At 42.3% G+C, this 22,170-nt stretch overlaps 7 protein-coding genes across 19 annotated transcripts in view; all 7 read right to left on the bottom strand.

The window, feature by feature from the left end:
• The window catches only part of LOC112153270 (protocadherin gamma-A11), a 6,239-nt gene extending 1,629 nt beyond the window's left edge, over window positions 1-4,610 (bottom strand). Inside the window, exon 1 of the mRNA XM_024283345.2 lies at window positions 2,042-4,610. Within this exon, the coding sequence (XP_024139113.1) occupies window positions 2,042-4,426 (2,385 nt within the window). The 5' untranslated portion in view covers window positions 4,427-4,610. The remainder of the gene's footprint in view (window positions 1-2,041) is intronic.
• The window catches only part of LOC112153685 (protocadherin gamma-C5), a 529,198-nt gene that overhangs the window by 334,854 nt on the left and 172,174 nt on the right, over window positions 1-22,170 (bottom strand). Inside the window, exon 1 of one of the 13 annotated variants that reach the window (XM_036213873.1) lies at window positions 19,349-21,904. The exons of the other annotated variants lie outside the window; for them this stretch is intronic. Coding sequence (XP_036069766.1) covers window positions 19,349-21,784 — 2,436 coding nt within the window. The 5' untranslated portion in view covers window positions 21,785-21,904. Of the gene's footprint in view, window positions 1-19,348; window positions 21,905-22,170 lie in introns of those variants that run through there. 13 annotated transcript variants of the gene reach the window in all.
• Window positions 4,789-8,891, bottom strand: LOC118597877 (protocadherin gamma-A10-like). Its single transcript, XM_036213910.1, has one exon. The coding sequence runs from the start codon at window positions 8,310-8,312 to the stop codon at window positions 5,889-5,891; it is 2,424 nt and encodes an 807-aa protein (XP_036069803.1). The 5' UTR covers window positions 8,313-8,891; the 3' UTR covers window positions 4,789-5,888.
• LOC118597878 (protocadherin gamma-A1-like) lies at window positions 9,392-11,929 on the bottom strand. Its single transcript, XM_036213905.1, has one exon. It carries the CDS (start codon window positions 11,897-11,899, stop codon window positions 9,407-9,409), a length of 2,493 nt encoding a protein of 830 aa, XP_036069798.1. The 5' UTR covers window positions 11,900-11,929; the 3' UTR covers window positions 9,392-9,406.
• Window positions 12,836-15,963, bottom strand: LOC118599225 (protocadherin gamma-A5-like). The gene has a single exon (XM_036213906.1). The coding sequence runs from the start codon at window positions 15,762-15,764 to the stop codon at window positions 13,278-13,280; it is 2,487 nt and encodes an 828-aa protein (XP_036069799.1). The 5' UTR covers window positions 15,765-15,963; the 3' UTR covers window positions 12,836-13,277.
• On the bottom strand, window positions 16,122-18,998 carry LOC118599230 (protocadherin beta-16-like). The gene has a single exon (XM_036213913.1). The coding sequence runs from the start codon at window positions 18,755-18,757 to the stop codon at window positions 16,346-16,348; it is 2,412 nt and encodes an 803-aa protein (XP_036069806.1). The 5' UTR covers window positions 18,758-18,998; the 3' UTR covers window positions 16,122-16,345.
• Window positions 21,792-22,170, bottom strand: part of LOC118599272 (protocadherin gamma-C3-like) — a 3,888-nt gene continuing 3,509 nt past the window's right edge. Inside the window, exon 2 of the mRNA XM_036214040.1 lies at window positions 21,792-21,872. Coding sequence (XP_036069933.1) covers window positions 21,792-21,872 — 81 coding nt within the window. The remainder of the gene's footprint in view (window positions 21,873-22,170) is intronic.

Consider the following 22,170-nt stretch of genomic DNA (forward strand, 5'->3'; position numbering starts at 1 on the left):
AAATATAAAATGCTAATAAAGTATTAACCCTTGTGCTATCCTAGGCGTGTTTACAGTAAAAGTGGGGTAATCTGAAAAGAGAGTCTGATTTATCCGGGATGCTTTTCTTACTGTATCTGCAGTGGATGTCAGACCTGTGGGGTAGTTTTAAAGCAGTCTCTCAATTAATTACCACAATCAACAGCACAGTAAACAGTGGCACTTAGACTCAGAACCATAAAACTGCAAAACACACTCAAAACATCAGCTGAGTGGTGAAAAAAATTTTGTGAATGACGGGAGACACCAAGATTCTTTTGCATATAAAGCTAAAGACCGTGTGACTCTCAAAGTCTGATTTCACAAGTTCTGTTTCTGTCAGTACACCAGGTTCTTCAACAAGTCCACTGCAATAGTTACTGGGACCACAGAAGAAATGTAAGACATGATATTTTGTGGTCATTGTAATAATTTACACAGACTGCAGATATATATTGTCTATAGATGCATTGTTTTGGTAAAAAGAGGAGACTAAGCCTTGATTTCCCTCAGCTAGTGTTTCACTCCCAAAGCAATCGCAATACGTGAGCTGGTTTTTGTGAAGACACTTGCTGCAGATAAGCTCATGCACAGGTTACCTCCGCCATGAGGCACAGAAACAACAACAGAGTCAATAAACAGAGGTAAGCCAAGCAGAAAGTGACACTGAAAGTAGGCATAGAAGAATGGCTTGGGAAACTCTTGAAGACACGAGGACTTTTTGTTGTGCAGCAATGATGTAATAGAAGCTCATATGTGACTCTCTTGCCCCTGATACTGATGTGCCAGTCATTGCTTTAAGTCTGGACAAAGATCTGCCCTGTAGGTTATACTTCTCATAGGAGTTGCCAACAGAACAAGGATCATAGATTTTATTGGGATTCCTACATTTTCAGGTTGTGATTCTACAAGATCTTTTAATGGAGGTGAGGAGGGGGGCTTAACTGTTGCTTGTGAAAAAGAGAAAAACTTCACTACATTTGCAAATGTGAGTAAGTTTTAAGCAGCATCAGTTCACCTTTGAAATTATTTGACAAATATGTTTGCCACCTGTATGGGATATCATCTGCACAAACTGTAAGAAACAAAGCATTCTACCCGGCATCTTCTGCTCTGCCACAACTATCAATGCCTCCAATATATGACACTAAAAACAGAGCAAAAGGGGCAAATTACAAAGAAGGAGAAAAGAGAAATTGTCTGGAAGGTTTCATGTGTGGTCTCTCATCCATTGGTAGATGGCACATTGAGGAAGGAGAATTTAAAGTGACCTGGATTACTAACAGTCCTGCTCCTCAAAATGGGCTGAGATGACATTGCTTCATATGTTAGAGTCGAGATGCAACATCCCTTCCAGTTGCTTCTTCACTGACACATTCAACCCAGCACAATGTACTAAGACAAAAGCTGAAGTCATGGCAGGAGTTGTGAAAGCCAACAGGATAGTATTAACATGTGACACTTCAATGACCACAGAATCAGACTTCACAATACCTGCTAACCTATTAAGCAAAGACTGGGAGGTAAAATCCCATGTAGCCCAAACAAATAAAATGACTGAAAACCATACTGAAAGCTGCACTGATAACCGTTCCATAATCGTATCATTGACTACGAGTCATAATTGAATGAAATTGTGAGGTGCCTCAAGATTCCCACCCATTGTAGGAGTACATGGGATGTTATTTCTGACAGTGATGTGGATGACTATACATCTGAAATAGCTATTAAATTATCCATTGCATGACAAAAAGCTGCTACTGTTAAAACTTAAAATAGTACAAGTAACCATGTCACAGTGACCATGTATGACAAAGAAAAGGTGAAACAATAAAGTATTTAAAATGTATTTCCCAGATATGTTAAACAAAATAATTTTCGTGGCACTTTTTCTTGGTTAACCATGCGCATATTGGTTAAGTTAAACAGTTTATCGCCTCTGTCCAAGGTTCTGAAACTCTGTCACACTTAATAACATAAATTCATCGTCAGATAAAGAAAATAAAATGCATATTTTCCTGACCTCTAGAGGAGAGTCTGGTTCATCCAGGATGCTCTTCTCACTCTGCATCCGCTGCATGGTTCCTGTAGAACTGGGGTCCATTATCAGCACGTTCTGACTCCCAGCTCTGCCGAACTTACAGTCACTCTTTCTGGAGTCAGTGGTCCTGCACACCTCGTAATTGTACGTGTGTGGCAGAGTCCCTGTGCCCAAAGTGTCTGAGTACCGTGGAGGATAATATGGAATGACAGGGAGGCTGGAGTGATACAGGATGCGAGACTGTCTCCATCGGTAGATCTTGACGGAGATGATGACCACTAAACACGTGATGAAGAGGAAAGAAACCACAGCCAGAGCCAGCACTAAGTAAAAAGTCAGGTTGTCATTGTAGTCCTTGTCGTGTGGAAAGTCGCTGAACTCCGACAGCACTTCAGGGAAGCTGTCCGCCACCGCCACGTTAACAATGACTGTAGCTGAACGAGAGGGCTGCCCGTTGTCCTCCACGATCACAGTCAGTCTTTGTTTGAGCAAATCTTTCTCCGTCACTTGGCGGACAGTTCGGATCTCTCCATTCTGGGAGCCCACTTCAAACAGCGCCCTGTCTGTGGCTTTCTGCAGTTTATAGGAGAGCCAGGCATTCTGTCCAGAGTCCACATCAACAGCCACCACTTTAGTCACCAGGTAGCCCACATCAGCTGAACGAGGCACCATTTCAGCCACCACAGAGCCAGCAGTCTGGACCGGGTACAGAACCTGAGGCGGGTTATCGTTCTGGTCCTGGATCTGGATGTTCACGCTCACGTTGCTGCTGAGTGGAGGAGAACCTCCATCCTGAGCTTTGACACAGAAGCGGAAGTCTTTGATCTGCTCGTAGTCAAAAGAGCGCACTGCGTGGATGACTCCACTGTCAGCACTGACGGACACATATGAGGAGACTGGCACTCCGTTCACAGAGGAGTCCTCCAGGATGTAAGAAACACGCGCATTCTGCTTCCAGTCAGCGTCTGTGGCTTTCACTGTGAATATAGACACACCTGGTGTGTTGTTTTCTACAATGTAGGCCTCATATGAGCTCCTCTCAAAGACAGGTGCGTTGTCATTCACATCAGAGATCTGTAAGGTGAGAGTGACGCTGCTGGAGAGGGAGGGGACTCCTTCGTCAGAGCAGGTCACAGTGATGTTATACTCTGATGCCGTCTCTCGGTCTAACTCACTGTCTGTCATTATACTAAAGAAATTATTAGATGTAGATGATATTGAAAACTCATTTATTTTGTTTATCTCACACTGCACCTTACCGTTTTCACCTGAATCTGGGTCCTGGATATTAATAATTGTCACGACTGTGCCAGGCTGCATGTCCTCTTTTACTATGCTGGACTTTGACATTATATTTATAGCGGGTATGTTGTCATTTATATCCAGTATTTCCACCACAATCTTACTAGAATCATAAAGTCCTCCTTCATCACTAGCTTGGATGTGTATTTCAAATTCTCTCTTCTTTTCATAGTCAACACTTCCAGCTAACCTAATTTCTCCCGTTTCTTTATTTATTTGAAATATTTCTGATGCACCGTCAACAGAGCTTAATAATGCAAATGTAATTTTTCCATTAGATCCCTCATCTTTGTCGGAAGCATGAACTTTAGTTACAATAGTTCCTGCAGGTGAATTTTCTGTTAAGGTGCACTTGTATATTTTCTGTGAAAACACTGGTGCATTATCATTACTATCCAGGACATCGACATTTATTAAAATAGATCCAGATAGCTGTGGATCACCGCCGTCGACTGCAGTCAGGCTTAAAGATAAACGATCCATTATTTCTCGGTCAAGAGGTTTTTGCAAAACCATTTCAACAACCTTTCTGCCTTCTGACTGACTTTGCCAATTTAAAACAAAGTTATTTGTTGGGTTTAAAACGTAGTTCTGCAGGCCATTCTTACCGACATCCAGATCTACTGCTTGTTCGAGCGCAAACACGGAGCCTATAGCAGCCGACTCGCTGATCCGGAGTTTCATTTCGTTCCTTTTAAACAAAGGGGCGTTGTCATTAACGTCCACGACATCGACCGTAATGCTGTAAAATTCCATGGGATTCTCCAAAATGATTTGAAAACGTAAAGTGCAGGGAGTTGTGAGAGCACAAACAACCTCTCTGTCGATTCTCTCTTTGATGAGCAGGATTCCTCTTTCTTTATCCATCTCTATGTAATCGCCATTCTCCCCCGTGTAAACGCGGGCCTTCCCCGACTTCAGCCTTTTCGCATCCAGCCCCAAATCCTGCGCAATGTCACCCACAAAAGATCCTTTCGGCATCTCCTCTGGAATAGAGTAGCTGACCTGGTCACTCGCCGAGCAAAAACAAAGCAGAAAGATCAACGACAGCTCTGGGCGCCTCATTGTTCTGATCTCCGTGATTACGCCAAAATGAAGAGAGGAAAAAAGGAAATTCCGTGTAGGATCCAGTTAAAATCACGTCGCCATCAAATGATAACTTTTCTTATCTTCCTCTTTTCTTCCTTTTTTTCTCAAATGAGCTTATGGCGCAAATTGAAACACAATCCTTCCAACCGAACGCGCTGCAGATCATCTGCGTCGAATCCTCTGCCTTCTGTTCATTGTCTGCGGCTCTCCGTTAAAAAAATGAAGGGAGGTACAGCTGATTCCCCATCTAAACTTGTACAGCCTGGCCTATAGCGGCCCTAAGAGTCCAGAAAGATGAATTACACACAGGAAAATAAACGTTTTACTCAGGAGTTCAGTTTTTTTTTTTTTTGGTCCTGCTTGCTTTTTATTCACCCTTCAAATGTATCATGATGAAGCGTCTTGAAGACAAAACAGGCTGATTGGCACAAAATCTTTGTGTAGCTATGAGAAATACAAAACAATATTCACCTAAGTTTCCTCTTCTGTCTGAATATGAAACATTAAATGCAATTAAAAAACCGAATTCAAATAATTTCCACTGGAAAGCAAGCTTTTGAGAATCACAATAAAAATCCTAATAATTCACTTAAAAAATAAATACATAAAAAAATAAGTATGGAAATATTACCGGCTAAAATGAACTGTACTGACATTTGAAATCCCAGTTCCTCTGGTAACCATAGAAAACAACATCCATCTATTCATTGTAAGACACTTAAAAGCTCAAACTTGGTCAAATGAAAAAAAAAGTAATACTAATAATAACACTAGTAATAATAATAATAATAAATAAAAAAAATGCTTTTATGGTCAATAGACCTGTTTTGATAATTAGAAAAAGCGTTCTCTTCAGAAAGAAATATACACAAAATGGTGTTATGCTGTAAAAGTAAACACTCCCAAGCTCTTTTAAAGTATAAATATATTCAATAAATTAACTTGAACACTAAATAAATAAATAAAGGTATGAAGAAAATGTGACTGAACTTAAACAAGAGTATGTTAGTAAGAGATTGAGGTAAAAATAAGTCAGTGCCATGGAATAAGTTTTTTTTTTCTTATTATTTCCAAAAGAACAGTGAATTACTAAAAATCTAAAAGTGTTTCAGCTTTTGGAGTAGATAGATGTTAAGGTAAAAAAAAAGAAAGACCACAACAGGCTAAGCATTAATGAACAAGGGGGACTGATAATGATAATTATAAAATAACAATCAATTTATAAGAAAAACATGTAAAGAAAAAAAAGTTAACCTATGGGCCTATGTGCTTTAATGTTGTCAGTAATTGTAAGGAATGTTTAAAAAAGCAAGTTGTGTATTTTGTTCATTACTCAAACAGTAAATACAAATACTGTTGCTATCCATGGTGCTGAAAAGAAAGGCTACAACAACTAAAGTGACTCAGCTGAAGACACGACGAGAAACCAACTAAGAGTTTAACAACTGACCTCTAGAGGAGAGTCTGGTTCATCAAGGATGTTCTTCTCACTCTGGATCCGCTGCATGGTTCCTGTAGAACTGGGGTCCATTATCAGCACGTTCTGACTCCCAGCTCTGCCGAACTTACAGTCACTCTTTCTGGAGTCAGTGGTCCTGCACACCTCGTAATTGTACGTGTGTGGCAGAGTCCCTGTGCCCAAAGTGTCTGAGTACCGTGGAGGATAATATGGAATGACAGGGAGGCTGGAGTGATACAGGATGCGAGACTGTCTCCATCGGTAGATCTTGACGGAGATGATGACCACTAAACACGTGATGAAGAGGAAAGAAACCACAGCCAGAACCAGCACTAAGTAAAAAGTCAGGTTGTCATTGTAGTCCTTGTCGTGTGGAAAGTCGCTGAACTCCGACAGCACTTCAGGGAAGCTGTCCGCCACCGCCACGTTAACAATGACTGTAGCTGAACGAGAGGGCTGCCCGTTGTCCTCCACGATCACAGTCAGTCTTTGTTTGAGCAAATCTTTCTCCGTCACTTGGCGGACAGTTCGGATCTCTCCATTCTGGGAGCCCACTTCAAACAGCGCCCTGTCTGTGGCTTTCTGCAGTTTATAGGAGAGCCAGGCATTCTGTCCAGAGTCCACATCAACAGCCACCACTTTAGTCACCAGGTAGCCCACATCAGCTGAACGAGGAACCATTTCAGCCACCACAGAGCCAGCAGTCTGGACCGGATACAGAACCTGAGGCGGGTTATCGTTCTGGTCCTGGATCTGGATGTTCACGCTCACGTTGCTGCTGAGTGGAGGAGAACCTCCATCCTGAGCTCTTACAATAAACACAAGCTGCTTAATCTGTTCATAATCAAATGACCGCACTGCACTGATGTCACCATTATCAGAGTTTAATGTCACATAAGATGAAACAGGGTTTCCACTCACATCTGTATCCTCAAGAAAATACGCAATCCTTGCATTTTGCTTCCAGTCAGAATCCTCTGCTTTAATATTCAATATTGACACTCCTGGATTGTTGTTTTCCATTATACTGGCTGAAAAACTAGGTTTTGTGAAAACAGGAGCATTATCATTGACATCAGAAATTTTTAAATGTAAAGTTACTGCAGTAGAAAGTGGAGGTGTCCCTGAATCAGTTGCTAAAATAGTTATATTGTATTCTGCCTTTTTTTCCCGATCAAAAGCTGCATCAGAGAGTAAATTGAAATAATCACTTAAAGATGACTGGATTTTAAAGGGAAGACTGGTATCTATAGAACAAACTATTTTTCCATTTCTTTCAGAATCAGCGTCTTTCACATTAAACACTGCCACTGTTGTTCCCAGACCAACATCCTCTGAAATCAGGCTAGAGAATGACATTATATTAATAACTGGAGCGTTATCATTTATGTCAGCAACATCAATAATGATTTTTGTTGCGTCACTGAGGCTTCCTTGGTCTTTGGCAAGGACCCTTAATTCGTACCTTTTGTCTTTTTCATAATCAATATATCCACTAACTGTTATTTTTCCTGAAAAACTGTCAATTTCAAAATTTTCAGCAGATTTCCCTTTTACATTAGAAAAACTGTAGGTTACCAAACTATTCGAACCACTGTCAGCATCGGAAGCGTTTACAGTCGTTATATAGGTGCCTTTTGGGGCATTTTCTTCCACCATTGCTTTGTAAACCGTCTGACTAAAGACAGGGGGGTTATCATTTGCATCAATGACTGTAATCTCGATATTTACTGAACCAGATCGTTGTGGATTTCCTCCGTCTACCGCTAATAGCTTTAAGGAGATGTGGGGGTGCAGCTCTCGGTCCAAAGGCTTCTGCAAAATCATGACAGCGAATCTGATTCCATCGGCGTTAGAATGTTGTTTCAAAGCAAAATTATCATTAGTGGACAAAATATAATTCTGCAAGCTATTGATCCCGGCGTCGGGATCATACGCACTCTCTAAATCGAAAAGAGATCCTATCGTCGCAGATTCGCTGATTTCCAGATTAATTATGTGACTTTTGAAAGACGGCGCATGATCATTCACGTCGAGTATTTCCACGGTGACTCGGTGAAGCTCGATGGGATTTTCTAGAATGATTTCAAAGCTGAAGCTGCACGGCGCGACCTCTCCGCAGAGCTCCTCTCTGTCTATTCTCTCGCTCACGACTAGAATCCCTTTGTCTGGATTTAGCGCCGTGTACTGAGCGTTTTCTCCGCTAACGATTCGGGCCCGACCAGAACGGAGCCTTCTCACATCCAAACCCAGGTCCCGCGCAACATTACCGATCAGCGATCCTTTCTTCATCTCTTCTGGAATTGAATAACGGATTTGTCCGCTGGTTGCAGAAACCATCCAGAGGAAAAGGATTAGATTCCAATGCGGCCTTAAAATCCACAGACATCGACGTGTCTCCATGGCGTTTTGATTCAAAGAAGAAAAAAAAATAAAGAAGCCCGACTCTTCCTTCACTCACAAAAAAACGCATAAAACCACCATGCACCGCATACACGTTTGGCGAGGGTGAAAACAGCCAAAACTGCCGAAGAAAATGACGTCCACCACCGTTCCTCTCAGACACCGCCCAGTATGACGCTTTCAAAACTCCTTTCTCTCCTCCGTCGTTATTACAACATAACTAAGGTTTCCCTGTTCAACAGCGTCGCTTAGAGTCCAAACAGCAGAACAGTAAGAAAAAAGAAGCCTTCTTAGACTAATTTCACCATGAGTAAAACACGTTTTAGCTAAATCAGAATCAGCAAACTATTTTTGAGTATCGAGAATTATTTTGCTATAGAAAAGGGAACAAAGCCTCAAATTCCCCAATAAAAAAAGAAGACATGAAAAAGAAACCAGATTAAAAAAAAAAAAAAGAAAAAATATGTAGTGGTCCTTTATTAATCACTGAATTATAATTCTAAAAATAGCATCCTTTTTATATTACATATGTGAAGTTAGGCTCTAAAACCACTGACTGCACACTTTGTATCCTTTTATCAGACATGCATTCAGATTTTTAGACTTTTATATTTAGTTTAAACTCTCAAAGTTACAACCTTAATTTAAAAGTCATTTATTTAAAAACAATAAAGAATGGATCGGAGACTTATGTAAATTTGAAAATGCAATACGCAGTCTACAAAATACACGGCATGGATGGAACTGAATGGTAATGGTCTACAGTCAATCTGAATACCTAACGCAATTCATAAGAATACAAAAAAGAAATTAAAAAAGTGCATAAAGGCGCATATTTAAGTATAGCTCGGATTTTCTTTTACCGTCCTCATTGTTAATGTTTTATTGTTCTGTGCGTCGTGATTAGCTCTGACTAACGTCAATCAATTTCCTTTGTACAAAGAATAAGTTTAATACTTCGCAGATTGAGGAAATTGAAACCTTAAAACTCTTGTACTTCAAGATGGACTGCTGTTTTACAACACGAGTTAGCAAATGGGAAGGGGGGTTTCTGTCCATGGTGCTGAAAGCAAGCACTGAAATAAAACTAAATATTAACCAAGCAGCGATGCAAGAAGACCTTTAAGAAGAAAGAAAAAAAAAAAAAAAAAACTAACCTCTAGAGGAGAGTCTGGTTCATCAAGGATGCTCTTCTCACTCTGCATCCGCTGCATGGTTCCTGTAGAACTGGGGTCCATTATCAGCACGTTCTGACTCCCAGCTCGGCCGAACTTACAGTCACTCTTTCTGGAGTCAGTGGTCCTGCACACCTCGTAATTGTACGTGTGTGGCAGAGTCCCTGTGCCCAAAGTGTCTGAGTACCGTGGAGGATAATATGGAATGACAGGGAGGCTGGAGTGATACAGGATGCGAGACTGTCTCCATCGGTAGATCTTGACGGAGATGATGACCACTAAACACGTGATGAAGAGGAAAGAAACCACAGCCAGAGCCAGCACTAAGTAAAAAGTCAGGTTGTCATTGTAGTCCTTGTCGTGTGGAAAGTCGCTGAACTCCGACAGCACTTCAGGGAAGCTGTCCGCCACCGCCACGTTAACAATGACTGTAGCTGAACGAGAGGGCTGCCCGTTGTCCTCCACGATCACAGTCAGTCTTTGTTTGAGCAAATCTTTCTCCGTCACTTGGCGGACAGTTCGGATCTCTCCATTCTGGGAGCCCACTTCAAACAGCGCCCTGTCTGTGGCTTTCTGCAGTTTATAGGAGAGCCAGGCATTCTGTCCAGAGTCCACATCAACAGCCACCACTTTAGTCACCAGGTAGCCCACATCAGCTGAACGAGGCACCATTTCAGCCACCACAGAGCCAGCAGTCTGGACCGGGTACAGAACCTGAGGCGGGTTATCGTTCTGGTCCTGGATCTGGATGTTCACGCTCACGTTACTGCTGAGTGGAGGAGAACCTCCATCCTGTGCCTTCACGGTAAACTCCAGCTGTTTCATTTGTTCATAGTCAAAAGAGCGTACTGCATAAATTACACCTGTCTCACTATTGATCGAGACAAAAGTAGAAGTGGGATTGCCATTAATCTGCGTTTCTTCTAAAAAATACGACACTCGTGCATTTTGATTCCAATCTCTGTCATGCGCCGTGACAGAAAAAATAGATGTCCCAGGTGAATTGTTTTCTACAATCTGGGCTACATAGATGTTTTCTTCAAATAACGGAGTATTGTCGTTTACGTCAGAGATTTTCAATCTTAATATAGTCGTGTTTGACAGAGAGGGAAATCCAGAATCCGTGGCGCGCACTGTGATGTTATACTCCGGTATCACCTCTCTGTCTAAATATGAGTCTGTGATAAGAGCATAGTAATTAGTTATGGTTGATTTGATCTTAAATGGGAGCATGCGATCTATTGTGCATGTAATGTGTCCATTTTTATCAGAATCCGCGTCATTCACGTTAATAATAGCCACAGTGGTACCGGGAGGAGAGTCTTCAGGCACCGGGCTGGAGAACGACATTACGTTTATGACAGGTGCATTGTCATTCATATCCGTCACCTCAATCAATACTTTATTTGAATCTGTTAGACCTCCTTGATCCACAGCCTCGATTGTCAATTCGTACTTTTTTTCTTTCTCGTAATCAACGTCTCCTTTCAGAGTTATGGATCCTGTAACTTCATCTAATTTAAATATATCAGCAATCTCTGGAGTCATTTTTGCAAAACGATACGTTACGAGGCCGTTTGATCCATCATCTGCGTCACTTGCATTAACTGTTATTATTAATGTGCCTTTTACAGCGCTTTCTGATACTGCAGCTCTATAAAAAGGCTGATTAAAAATTGGAGGGTTATCATTTGCGTCAAGCACTGTAACGTGCACATTGACTGTGCCAGATCGAAGTGGATTTCCACCATCTACAGCGCTGAGTTTCAGACTGAGTCGGGGCTCCGTTTCTCTGTCTAGCGGCTTTAATAGAATCATTTCCGCATATTTACGACCATCCGGACTTGAGTGTTGCTTTAAATCAAACATTTCATTTGGGCTAAGTGTGTATTTTTGCAGCCCGTTTTCGCCGACATCTGCGTCTTCCGCAGTGTCCAGCAAAAACCTCGATCCCACAGCAACAGATTCGCTTATTTCAAATTTGATGTCAGCATTCCTAAAAGTCGGGGAGTTGTCATTAATATCTGTTATTTCGACGGTTATACGATGCAGCTCCATGGGGTTTTCTAAAATGACCTCAAAGCTGAAGCTGCACGGAGTCACATCGCCGCAAAGCTTCTCTCTGTCTATTCTCTCGTTCACCACTAAAATGCCTTTGTCTGTTTTCAGCTCGGTGTACCGGGCGCTTTGTCTGGTCACGATGCGGGCTCGACCAGAGCGAAGTCTTTGCGCATCTAAACCAAGATCGTGAGCTACGTTTCCGATAAGGGACCCTTGTTTCATCTCCTCTGGAATTGAATACCTGATCTGGCCTGAAACGACGATGATCCAGAGAAGCATCAGAAAACACAAAACTGACCTGCTGCGAAAACGCCCTTTGTCACAGGAAAACAAAGCGTTTCCAAGCGCCATTGCTCAAAGAAGAAGACCAAAAAAAAAAAAAAAAAACTTGAGTTATGAAATCCAAATAGACAGCATTTATGTGAAGCACGAAATCCGATGGTCTGAAATTCTTTGTGCGTATGATCCGTTTGCGTCCGTGCACCACTTGCCTTTCCGCTAGCTCTAAAAAGGAGATTCTGCCTCTATCCCATCGTTCAGTATCACGTTTTATATTGACCAACAGCGTCCCTTACTGTTCATAGAACGTATGCCATCACCACTGCAAGGAAACACTTATTTAAATATTAAAAAAAAAATGCTTTTTTTGCTTCAACTAAATCACTTTAAGTGAAAAGCTTTTGTTTTTCCGAAGTAAAAAAGCAGGTGATAAAGTAAATATACAGACAAAAAACAGCTGTGATAATATTAAATATTGTAATATATATATATATATAACCATTTGACTCAGAAAAGATAAACTTTCATTGTAGACCCAAAAAAAAAAAAACAACAAAAAAGAACAAGTTGAGCTTTCCGATCCTGATGGTGCTGAAATTGTTGCTTTCAACCAGTTCTCAAGACATTGTGCAAAACTTAGCTATATTCTAAAAACAATCTTGCTACTCAATTAACCTCTGACAAGCATCACTTTAACCTTCAAGATTAATTCCTAAACATTAGGTTTCACAGTTGTAGCTTTGTTTATTTATTTATTCCATCCCAAATCCAGACAGACACAACTCTCCGAGCATATTCACTTTGCAAACTGTATCAATTCTACATTTAAATTATTATAAAAAAATACAAAATATTAGGTAAATAGGGGTATATGACCCAAATATGCAGGGGACCAGGCCTGATGGGTTAAACAACATTTAAGAAATAAACTTAAACATGTCATAAAAGCAACAAAAATATAGCAACACATAACAAACGGATGACCTGATCACCTCGGACCCAGCAGTATTTTTTTTTCTTTTTGCTGCAGACGCACGTTTTTTACCATTGCAGTTCACACCATGCCACACCTCAACAGATGTTTATGTCAAGCCACTCCACACCCACCCAATCTATTCCTGAGGGGGGATGTTGTTAAAGTTCTCTGTTCAACTTTGTAACCTCTTGTTTCTCCATGCTTTTGTCATGTTCCACTTTAATTGTTAAATGTTCAATATTTGCCATGTGCCTATAGTCTAATGCATTATGGCTCCAATGCCACAACTTCCTGACAGAATGACCTGACAGGGAAAAACTGGAAACCAGACACTTTTAGGCTGAGCACAATTAGCTGAAATGAACACTACTGTGGATCAGGGGACACTCAGAGCATGACCAAAAACAACACAAGAACCACACTCAACCACAGAAGCCATAGATAATCCACATAAAAACTAATTTGAGTTCTGTTTTATAAAGCAATGCCAGAAAAAAAAAACAAGACTACATAATTATAAGAGAAGAATGTTGGCACAAACCCACTGACCTCTAGAGGAGAATCTGGTTCATCCAGGATGCTCTTCTCACTCTGCATCCGCTGCATGGTTCCTGTAGAACTGGGGTCCATTATCAGCACGTTCTGACTCCCAGCTCTGCCGAACTTACAGTCACTCTTTCTGGAGTCAGTGGTCCTGCACACCTCGTAATTGTACGTGTGTGGCAGAGTCCCTGTGCCCAAAGTGTCTGAGTACCGTGGAGGATAATATGGAATGACAGGGAGGCTGGAGTGATACAGGATGCGAGACTGTCTCCATCGGTAGATTTTGACGGAGATGATGACCACTAAACACGTGATGAAGAGGAAAGAAACCACAGCCAGAGCCAGCACTAAGTAAAAAGTCAGGTTGCCATTGTAGTCCTTGTCATGTGGAAAGTCGCTGAACTCCGACAGCACTTCGGGGAAGCTGTCCGCCACCGCCACGTTAACAATGACTGTAGCTGAACGAGAGGGCTGCCCGTTGTCCTCCACGATCACAGTCAGTCTTTGTTTGAGCAAATCTTTCTCCGTCACTTGGCGGACAGTTCGGATCTCTCCATTCTGGGAGCCCACTTCAAACAGCGCCCTGTCTGTGGCTTTCTGCAGTTTATAGGAGAGCCAGGCATTCTGTCCAGAGTCCACATCAACAGCCACCACTTTAGTCACCAGGTAGCCCACATCAGCTGAACGAGGCACCATTTCAGCCACCACAGAGCCAGCAGTCTGGACCGGGTACAGAACCTGAGGCGGGTTATCGTTCTGGTCCAAAATGATTAACCTAACGGTGGTATTACTGCTCAAAGGTGGGGATCCTCCATCCTGAGCTTTCACATGGAAAGTTATAGTTTTGATCTGCTCGTAGTCAAAAGATTGAACTGCTTGAATGACTCCACTTTCTGCATTTATAGATACATAGGATGAACTAGGGCTTCCATTTAACTCCGAATCGATTAGAAAGTAGGACACCCGAGCATTTTGTCCAAAATCTGCATCATTTGCTTTTACAGAAAAGACAGACAATCCTGGAGAATTATTCTCCATGACATCTGCATCATAAGAACTCAATTCAAATATGGGGGCATTATCATTCACGTCAGATACTTTGAAAGATATTGTTTTATTTGTGGAGAGAGGAGGACTCCCTTCATCCACAGCTGTGAAAGTGATGTTATATTCAGGGGCACTCTCTCTATTGAGAACACCGTTTGTGACGAGAGTAAAATAATTCTTCAGAGATGACTGGATCATAAACGGCATATTTGCGTTAACTGAACAGTCTACTTTACCATTTTTGCCTGAGTCAATGTCTTTAACATGGATTATTGCTACAGTAGTCCCAATTGATGAATCTTCAGGGATTGTACTAGAAAAGGATGTTAGTGTGATCAGAGGCGCATTATCATTTACATCTACAACCTCGATGATCACATTTGTGGATGTGCTTTGTCCACCCTGATCTTTTGCCTGCACGCCAATCTCAAATATTTTGTCATTTTCATAATCAATTGCGCTGTTCACAGTTAAATCGCCGCTGTTTTCATCCAGACTAAAAAGCTCAGCAACGTCACTAGAAATCTGTTCAAAGTGATACGTAATGCGACCGTTCATGCCTTCATCTGCATCTGTTGCGCTCAGTCTCACAATGAATGTTCCCTTTGGCATATTTTCTTTAACAGACGCCTTAAAGACCTGCTGCGCAAAAACAGGGGCGTTGTCGTTCGTGTCCCGAACTCTGACGTGTATTTTCATAACGCCTGATCGTTGCGGGTCTCCCCCGTCTGTGGCTGTGAGCGTGAGAAGAAGCTTTTCTTCCTTTTCTCGATCTAAAGCCCCGGACAGATACAGTTTGACATATTTATTGCCGTTTGGGCTTGAAAGCACTTTAATATTAAAATGCGTTGTCGGATGCAATGTGTAACCATTCAACGCGTTAATACCGACGTCAGGATCCGTTGCGCTCACTTGCAATATTTGAGTTCCTGGGAGAGCCGATTCAGTGATTTCAACGTGCATTTCTTTTTCGTGAAAAGAGGGAGCATTGTCGTTAACATCTAGGACTTCTACTACAATGCTGTGTAATTGCATTGGATTTGTCAAAATCATTTCAAAATTCAAACTGCAGGGCGACGTCTGCCCGCAGAGCTGCTCTCGGTCTATTTTTTCTCCGACGAGCAGGCTCCCTTTGTCTGCATCCAGTTGAACATACGCGCTATTCTCGCTGCTTACGATTCGGGCACCACCTGATTTCAATCTTTTCGCGTCCATCCCCAAATCTTCGGCCACATTTCCCACGAAAGACCCCTTCCTCATCTCCTCGGGGATAGAATATCGGATCTGGCAACGTGCCGTCGCGAGGAGAAAAACAATAATTAAGGCCTTTACTTGCCATGTAACCGTCAGTTCTCTGCTGATCAGATGCATTTTCCCAAAAATATAAATCAAAATCCACTCAATACTAAATATCTGTTTATAATCCAATATTGTCCGTCGAATGTGTATATTCCATCCGTTAGGAAAAGGGGGGAACAAATGAAGTGCGCGAGACTAACAATGGTGCCTGAATGCCTTCTGCTGGAAGCTGCATCTAGACTATCAGAGGGGTGTCGAGCAAAAGGCTTTACCATATACAAAGACCGACAGCGGCCCTTAGAGTCTAGTATTATTATGACAAGTAAAGAAAAAAAATCAGGAATATATAAAAATTGAAGAAAAAAACAAAAAAAAAAACACTCTTTTGTTATGTTTTGCTGAATTTAACAAAAACTTCTTATTTGTGAACGAAATCTATGATTAAAAAAAGTTTAAATAAATATAATAATCATGAAGATTATTTTATGTAATATTTTCACCATATTATAATGTATAAAATGTTAATAAAGGGATGTGTATACAATGTTTCTCAAAAATGAACATATGTGCAACTGTTTTTGCTGTCCATGGTACTGAAAGTGAAAACTACAGCATTTTCATTCAGAAAAATAAACACATACATTGAAGAGCAGCTAAAGACAACTGACCTCTAGAGGAGAGTCTGGTTCATCCAGGATGCTCTTCTCACTCTGCATCCGCTGCATGGTTCCTGTAGAACTGGGGTCCATTATCAGCACGTTCTGACTCCCAGCTCGGCCGAACTTACAGTCACTCTTTCTGGAGTCAGTGGTCCTGCACACCTCGTAATTGTACGTGTGTGGCAGAGTCCCTGTGCCCAAAGTGTCTGAGTACCGTGGAGGATAATATGGAATGACAGGGAGGCTGGAGTGATACAGGATGCGAGACTGTCTCCATCGGTAGATCTTGACGGAGAGGATGACCACTAAACACGTGATGAAGAGGAAAGAAACCACAGCCAGAGCCAGCACTAAGTAAAAAGTCAGGTTGTCATTGTAGTCCTTGTCGTGTGGAAAGTCGCTGAACTCCGACAGCACTTCAGGGAAGCTGTCCGCCACCGCCACGTTAACAATGACTGTAGCTGAACGAGAGGGCTGCCCGTTGTCCTCCACGATCACAGTCAGTCTTTGTTTGAGCAAATCTTTCTCCGTCACTTGGCGGACAGTTCGGATCTCTCCATTCTGGGAGCCCACTTCAAACAGCGCCCTGTCTGTGGCTTTCTGCAGTTTATAGGAGAGCCAGGCATTCTGTCCAGAGTCCACATCAACAGCCACCACTTTAGTCACCAGGTAGCCCACATCAGCTGAACGAGGCACCATTTCAGCCACCACAGAGCCAGCAGTCTGGACTGGATACAGGACCTGAGGCGGGTTATCGTTCTGGTCCTGGATTATGATTTTAATTGTTGCCACAGAACTCAGAGGGGGGGATCCAGCATCACGAGCGGTGACATTAAATTCAAACCATTTTATCTGCTCATAATCAAGTGACTTAAGTATGTTAATGACACCTGTATCTGAACCAACTGAAACTAATGATGAAACAGCGGCGCCATTTATCTGTTTTTCCTCCAGAAAGTAAGACACTCGCGCATTCTGGCCCCAGTCTGCATCACTCGCACTGAGCACAAACACAGAAAACCCAGGAGAGTTGTTTTCGGGTACAGTAATGCTATACTGCATTTCATCGAATTTCGGCGGGCTGTCATTCACGTCAGAAACTTTTACATTAATGCTTTTACTGCTTGAAAGAGGCGGAGATCCTTGGTCAGTTACTTTTATAGTGATGTTATATTCTGGAATATTCTCTCTGTCTAAAATGTCATCTGTCACTATGGTGTAATATCCAGTTAATGAAGACTCAATCTTAAAAGGTGCATCTGAGTCAATTATGCATTTAACGACGCCGTTATTATCTGAGTCTTCATCATTCACGTTAACAACAGCTATAGTAGTTCCTGGGGGAGCGTCCTCTGAAATTGAGTTAGAAAAAGACATAAGCTGTATGGTTGGAATATTGTCATTTTCATCAATTATTTGAATAAAAACTTTACATGTGTCAGTAAGACCCCCGTGGTCACTAGCCTGGACGTTTAGTTGATATGACTTAGATTTTTCAAAGTCTATTTTGCCTGCAACTTTTATTTCCCCTGTTTGTGGATTTACCTGAAAGAGCTGTTTAGTCTCTCTGGCACCGTGCGCTATAGAAAACGACAATTCTGCATTTGCTCCTTTGTCGTCATCACGAGCGCTAACAGCGGTTATCACTGCTCCTTCCGGAGAGTTCTCCTTGACTTCAGCTTTATACTCTTTTTGGCTGCACACAGGCGCATTATCGTTTACGTCGAGCACTGTAATATGAATACGCGCAGTGCCAGATCTGTGCGGCTCTCCGCCATCTGAAGCAACGAGCAGAAGTGTGTGCGTCTCCTGCTTTTCTCGGTCTAGCGGGTTTTGTAAGACCATTTCTATAAATCTGTCCCCATCTTGTTGTGTATTTACCTCCAGTTTAAAATTATCTGAAGGTCTGAGAACGTATTTTTGTATGTCATTAAGTCCGACATCAGGGTCGTCGGCGCTCTCGAGCGCAAAGCGAGTACCCGTCGCGGCATTTTCAACCATTTTTAGGACGATTTGGTCTTTTGGGAAAGCTGGGCTGTTATCATTTACGTCAACTACCTCCACGGTAATGCGGTAAAGCTGAATAGGATTTTCTAAAATAACCTCAAAGCTGAAGCTGCAGGGCGTCGTCTTCCCACACAGTTCCTCTCGATCTATGCGCTCTTTGATAACGAGGGCTCCTTTGTCTCGTTGCAGCCCGACATATTCTCGGCCTCCTTTAGTAATTATTCGAGCTTTACCTGACACCAGTCGGCCAACGTCCAAACCCAAATCTCTTGCAATATTTCCGACAAAAGACCCCTCAGCTTGCTCCTCGGGTATGGAGTAGCGAGCCTGAGCAGTAACCGAGCGGATCTTGAGGAAACAAAGGACAACTAGCAATCCAGATCGAGCCAGAAAAGCCATCGTGAATCCCAAGAAAAATGAGTAATCCCTTTTAGTGAAAAGATGTCATGTGTAAATAGGAAAAACCGATCTCAGAGATGTTGTAGAAAAACAGCGTTATAAAGCCTCCGATGTTCACGGCCTCCTATTTCCAATCGAATGAACGACAGAATGCTTATAAGGAGTTGACTCCTGCGCTTTCTGCTTAGAGATGATCTCACCCACGGATCAACAGCGTCACTCCGAGACAGTTTACGGTACTGTTGTGATTAAACTACACAGAAAAAAATACATATAAAAATGTACAAGTACACCTGCATAAAGCTCACTAACACGCAAACAAAACAAACCTTACATTTAGATTAAACTGTAAAATAATGTATATCAGTAAACAGAGTCTTGTAAAAAAAACACTTTATCAAATAAGCAACTTTAATAAAAAATAATTGTGTTTGGAGTAAGTATGTCAATAACCAACCCTTAAAAATAATCCAAACAAATTCTACTAGTTCAGCACCATGGACAGCTACACTTAAGAACTCATTCAGCAAAGACAGGGTTAAGCAGATTTCATTTAAGAGATTTCAGCAGTGGTTTTTTTCCGTGACTTACCAAAGTTGACATTTGAGAATTGCTTGTCTGTTGATTCTTCCCGTGTAGTGTGTTACTCCCATCTTCATCCATACTTAATAGACTTTGACTTATTGGCTGCATGCTCTTAAAGTCACTCTTTCTGGAGTCAGTGGTCCTGCACACCTCGTAATTGTACGTGTGTGGCAGAGTCCCTGTGCCCAAAGTGTCTGAGTAACGTGGAGGATAATATGGAATGACAGGGAGGCTGGAGTGATACAGGATGCGAGACTGTCTCCATCGGTAGATCTTGACGGAGATGATGACCACTAAACACGTGATGAAGAGGAAAGAAACCACAGCCAGAGCCAGCACTAAGTAAAAAGTCAGGTTGTCATTGTAGTCCTTGTCGTGTGGAAAGTCGCTGAACTCCGACAGCACTTCAGGGAAGCTGTCCGCCACCGCCACGTTAACAATGACTGTAGCTGAACGAGAGGGCTGCCCGTTGTCCTCCACGATCACAGTCAGTCTTTGTTTGAGCAAATCTTTCTCCGTCACTTGGCGGACAGTTCGGATCTCTCCATTCTGGGAGCCCACTTCAAACAGCGCCCTGTCTGTGGCTTTCTGCAGTTTATAGGAGAGCCAGGCATTCTGTCCAGAGTCCACATCAACAGCCACCACTTTAGTCACCAGGTAGCCCACATCAGCTGAACGAGGCACCATTTCAGCCACCACAGAGCCAGCAGTCTGGACCGGATACAGAACCTGAGGCGGGTTATCGTTCTGGTCCTGCACTTTTATAATAACTGTTGTGTTGCTGCTGAGAGGAGGAGAACCTCCATCCTGAGCTTTGATAGTGAGTTCCACTTCTTTTAATGTTTCATAATCAAATGAGCGCACTGCTTTTAACTCTCCAGTGTCAGAGTTCACAGACACATAGTTAGAAGCTGGAGTTCCACCTATTTGCGTGTCTACAAGAAAATAAGAAATTTTTGCGTTTTGGTTCCAGTCTGCATCTTCTGCCCTGACGGTGGTGATGGACGTTCCGGGGGTATTATTTTCCATTACAAAAGCAGAATAGGAGTGCTTTTCGAACATAGGTTGGTTGTCATTTATGTCAGATATTTTTACATTTAAAATGACAGAACTGGAGAGAGGAGGAGAACCCGAATCTGTTGCTATAATAGTAATTTTGTATTCCGCAATCATCTCTCTATCTAAACTTCGATCTGACACTAAATTATAATAGCTAGTTAATGAAGATACTATTTTAAACGGGAGGGTTTTGTCTATAACACACGTGACCTGCCCATTTTTTTCTGAATCTGCATCTCTGACATTTATTATACCTATTGTTGTGTCAACAGGCGCGTCCTCTGATACTGCACTGGAATATGACATGATGGTAATGACCGGAGCATTGTCATTGACGTCACTAACATCAATTAAAATTGTACTTGTCCCCGTCAAACCTCCTCTGTCTCTTGCTTCTAACCTCAGCTCGTATTTCTTCTCTTTTTCATAGTCGATGTCTCCAGCCACAGATATGACGCCTGTGCTCTCATCGATATTAAACGCACCCACTGCACTGCCTTTAATTTTAGAAAAGCAAAACACTACTTCACCGTTTGCTCCGACATCTGCGTCCGTGGCGTTTACTGTTGCAACGTAAGTCCCTTTAGGAGAATTTTCCGTTACGATGGCTCTGTACATTGACTGGTTAAATGCAGGAGCATTATCATTTGCATCCAGCACCAGAACATTTATATTTACTGTACCGGATCTCTGCGGGGTTCCACCGTCTGCAGCTATCACCTTTAAAACGAGGCTGGGCTGTTCTTCTCTGTCTAATGGCCTCTGAAGCACTAATTCGGCATATTTGCTGCCATCTGGATTCGTGTGCTGTTTTAAAACAAAATAATTGTTAGGAGACAGAATGTAATTCTGCAGAGCATTTAGTCCCACGTCAGGATCAACCGCGCTCTCGATGGGATATTTGGAGCCGACTGTAGCGGATTCGCTCGTTTCAAATCGGATGTCTGGATTAGGAAAGAAAGGAGCGTTGTCGTTTATGTCTAATATTTCAACGGTGACTTGATGAAGCTCCATCGGATTCTCCAGGATGATTTCAAAGCTGAGGCTGCACGGCGTAAGGTCACCACAGAGCTGCTCTCGGTCTATCCTCTCATTCACGACAAGAGTCCCTTTGTTTGCCTTCAGCTCGGTGTACTGGATGTTTCCTCCGCTCACAATGCGGGCACGGCCCGCACGGAGCCTGTTCGCATCCAGACCGAGATCTTTGGCGACGTTGCCGATAACAGAACCAGTTTTTAGCTCCTCTGGGATAGAATAGCGAATGTGGCCGGATACGCGGTCACCGATCGCTGAGAGAAGAAAGATGAATCCTACCTCCCATTTGAATATGGAAAAAAAGCGACATCTTGCATTGTGAGCGTAAAGACGGCGGCAGGTCTCCATTACAGCTTTAAAAGAAACGATGTGAGGGAAAAAGGTGGTGTCCAAAGATCGCTGTGCAAGGCGATCGCGCTCCGTTATAGGAGAGAGACTGCGGTGAAAATCCGTATTCCGTTTCGCCCTGCTGTCCGATAATAAAGAATACATCCGCACCTTGAAGAAAGCCCAGAGGGAGGGGGGCGCTGGCTCTTAAAACCTAAATTGTTATGTTGATCTACAGCGTCCCTTAGAGTTCAAAACGTGAATATATTTTATCAAGATTTTAAAATGATATACAATATGTATAAAAAATGAAAAGAGCTGAAAATACATTCCAAATGACAAAAACATCTCGATGCAATGCGATTTGATTGCATATAACTATTTGGAAGACCTTATTTTTGATACAG

This window comes from Oryzias melastigma, linkage group LG10 (genome assembly GCF_002922805.2).
Source record: "Oryzias melastigma strain HK-1 linkage group LG10, ASM292280v2, whole genome shotgun sequence".
NCBI lineage: Eukaryota > Metazoa > Chordata > Actinopteri > Beloniformes > Adrianichthyidae > Oryzias > Oryzias melastigma.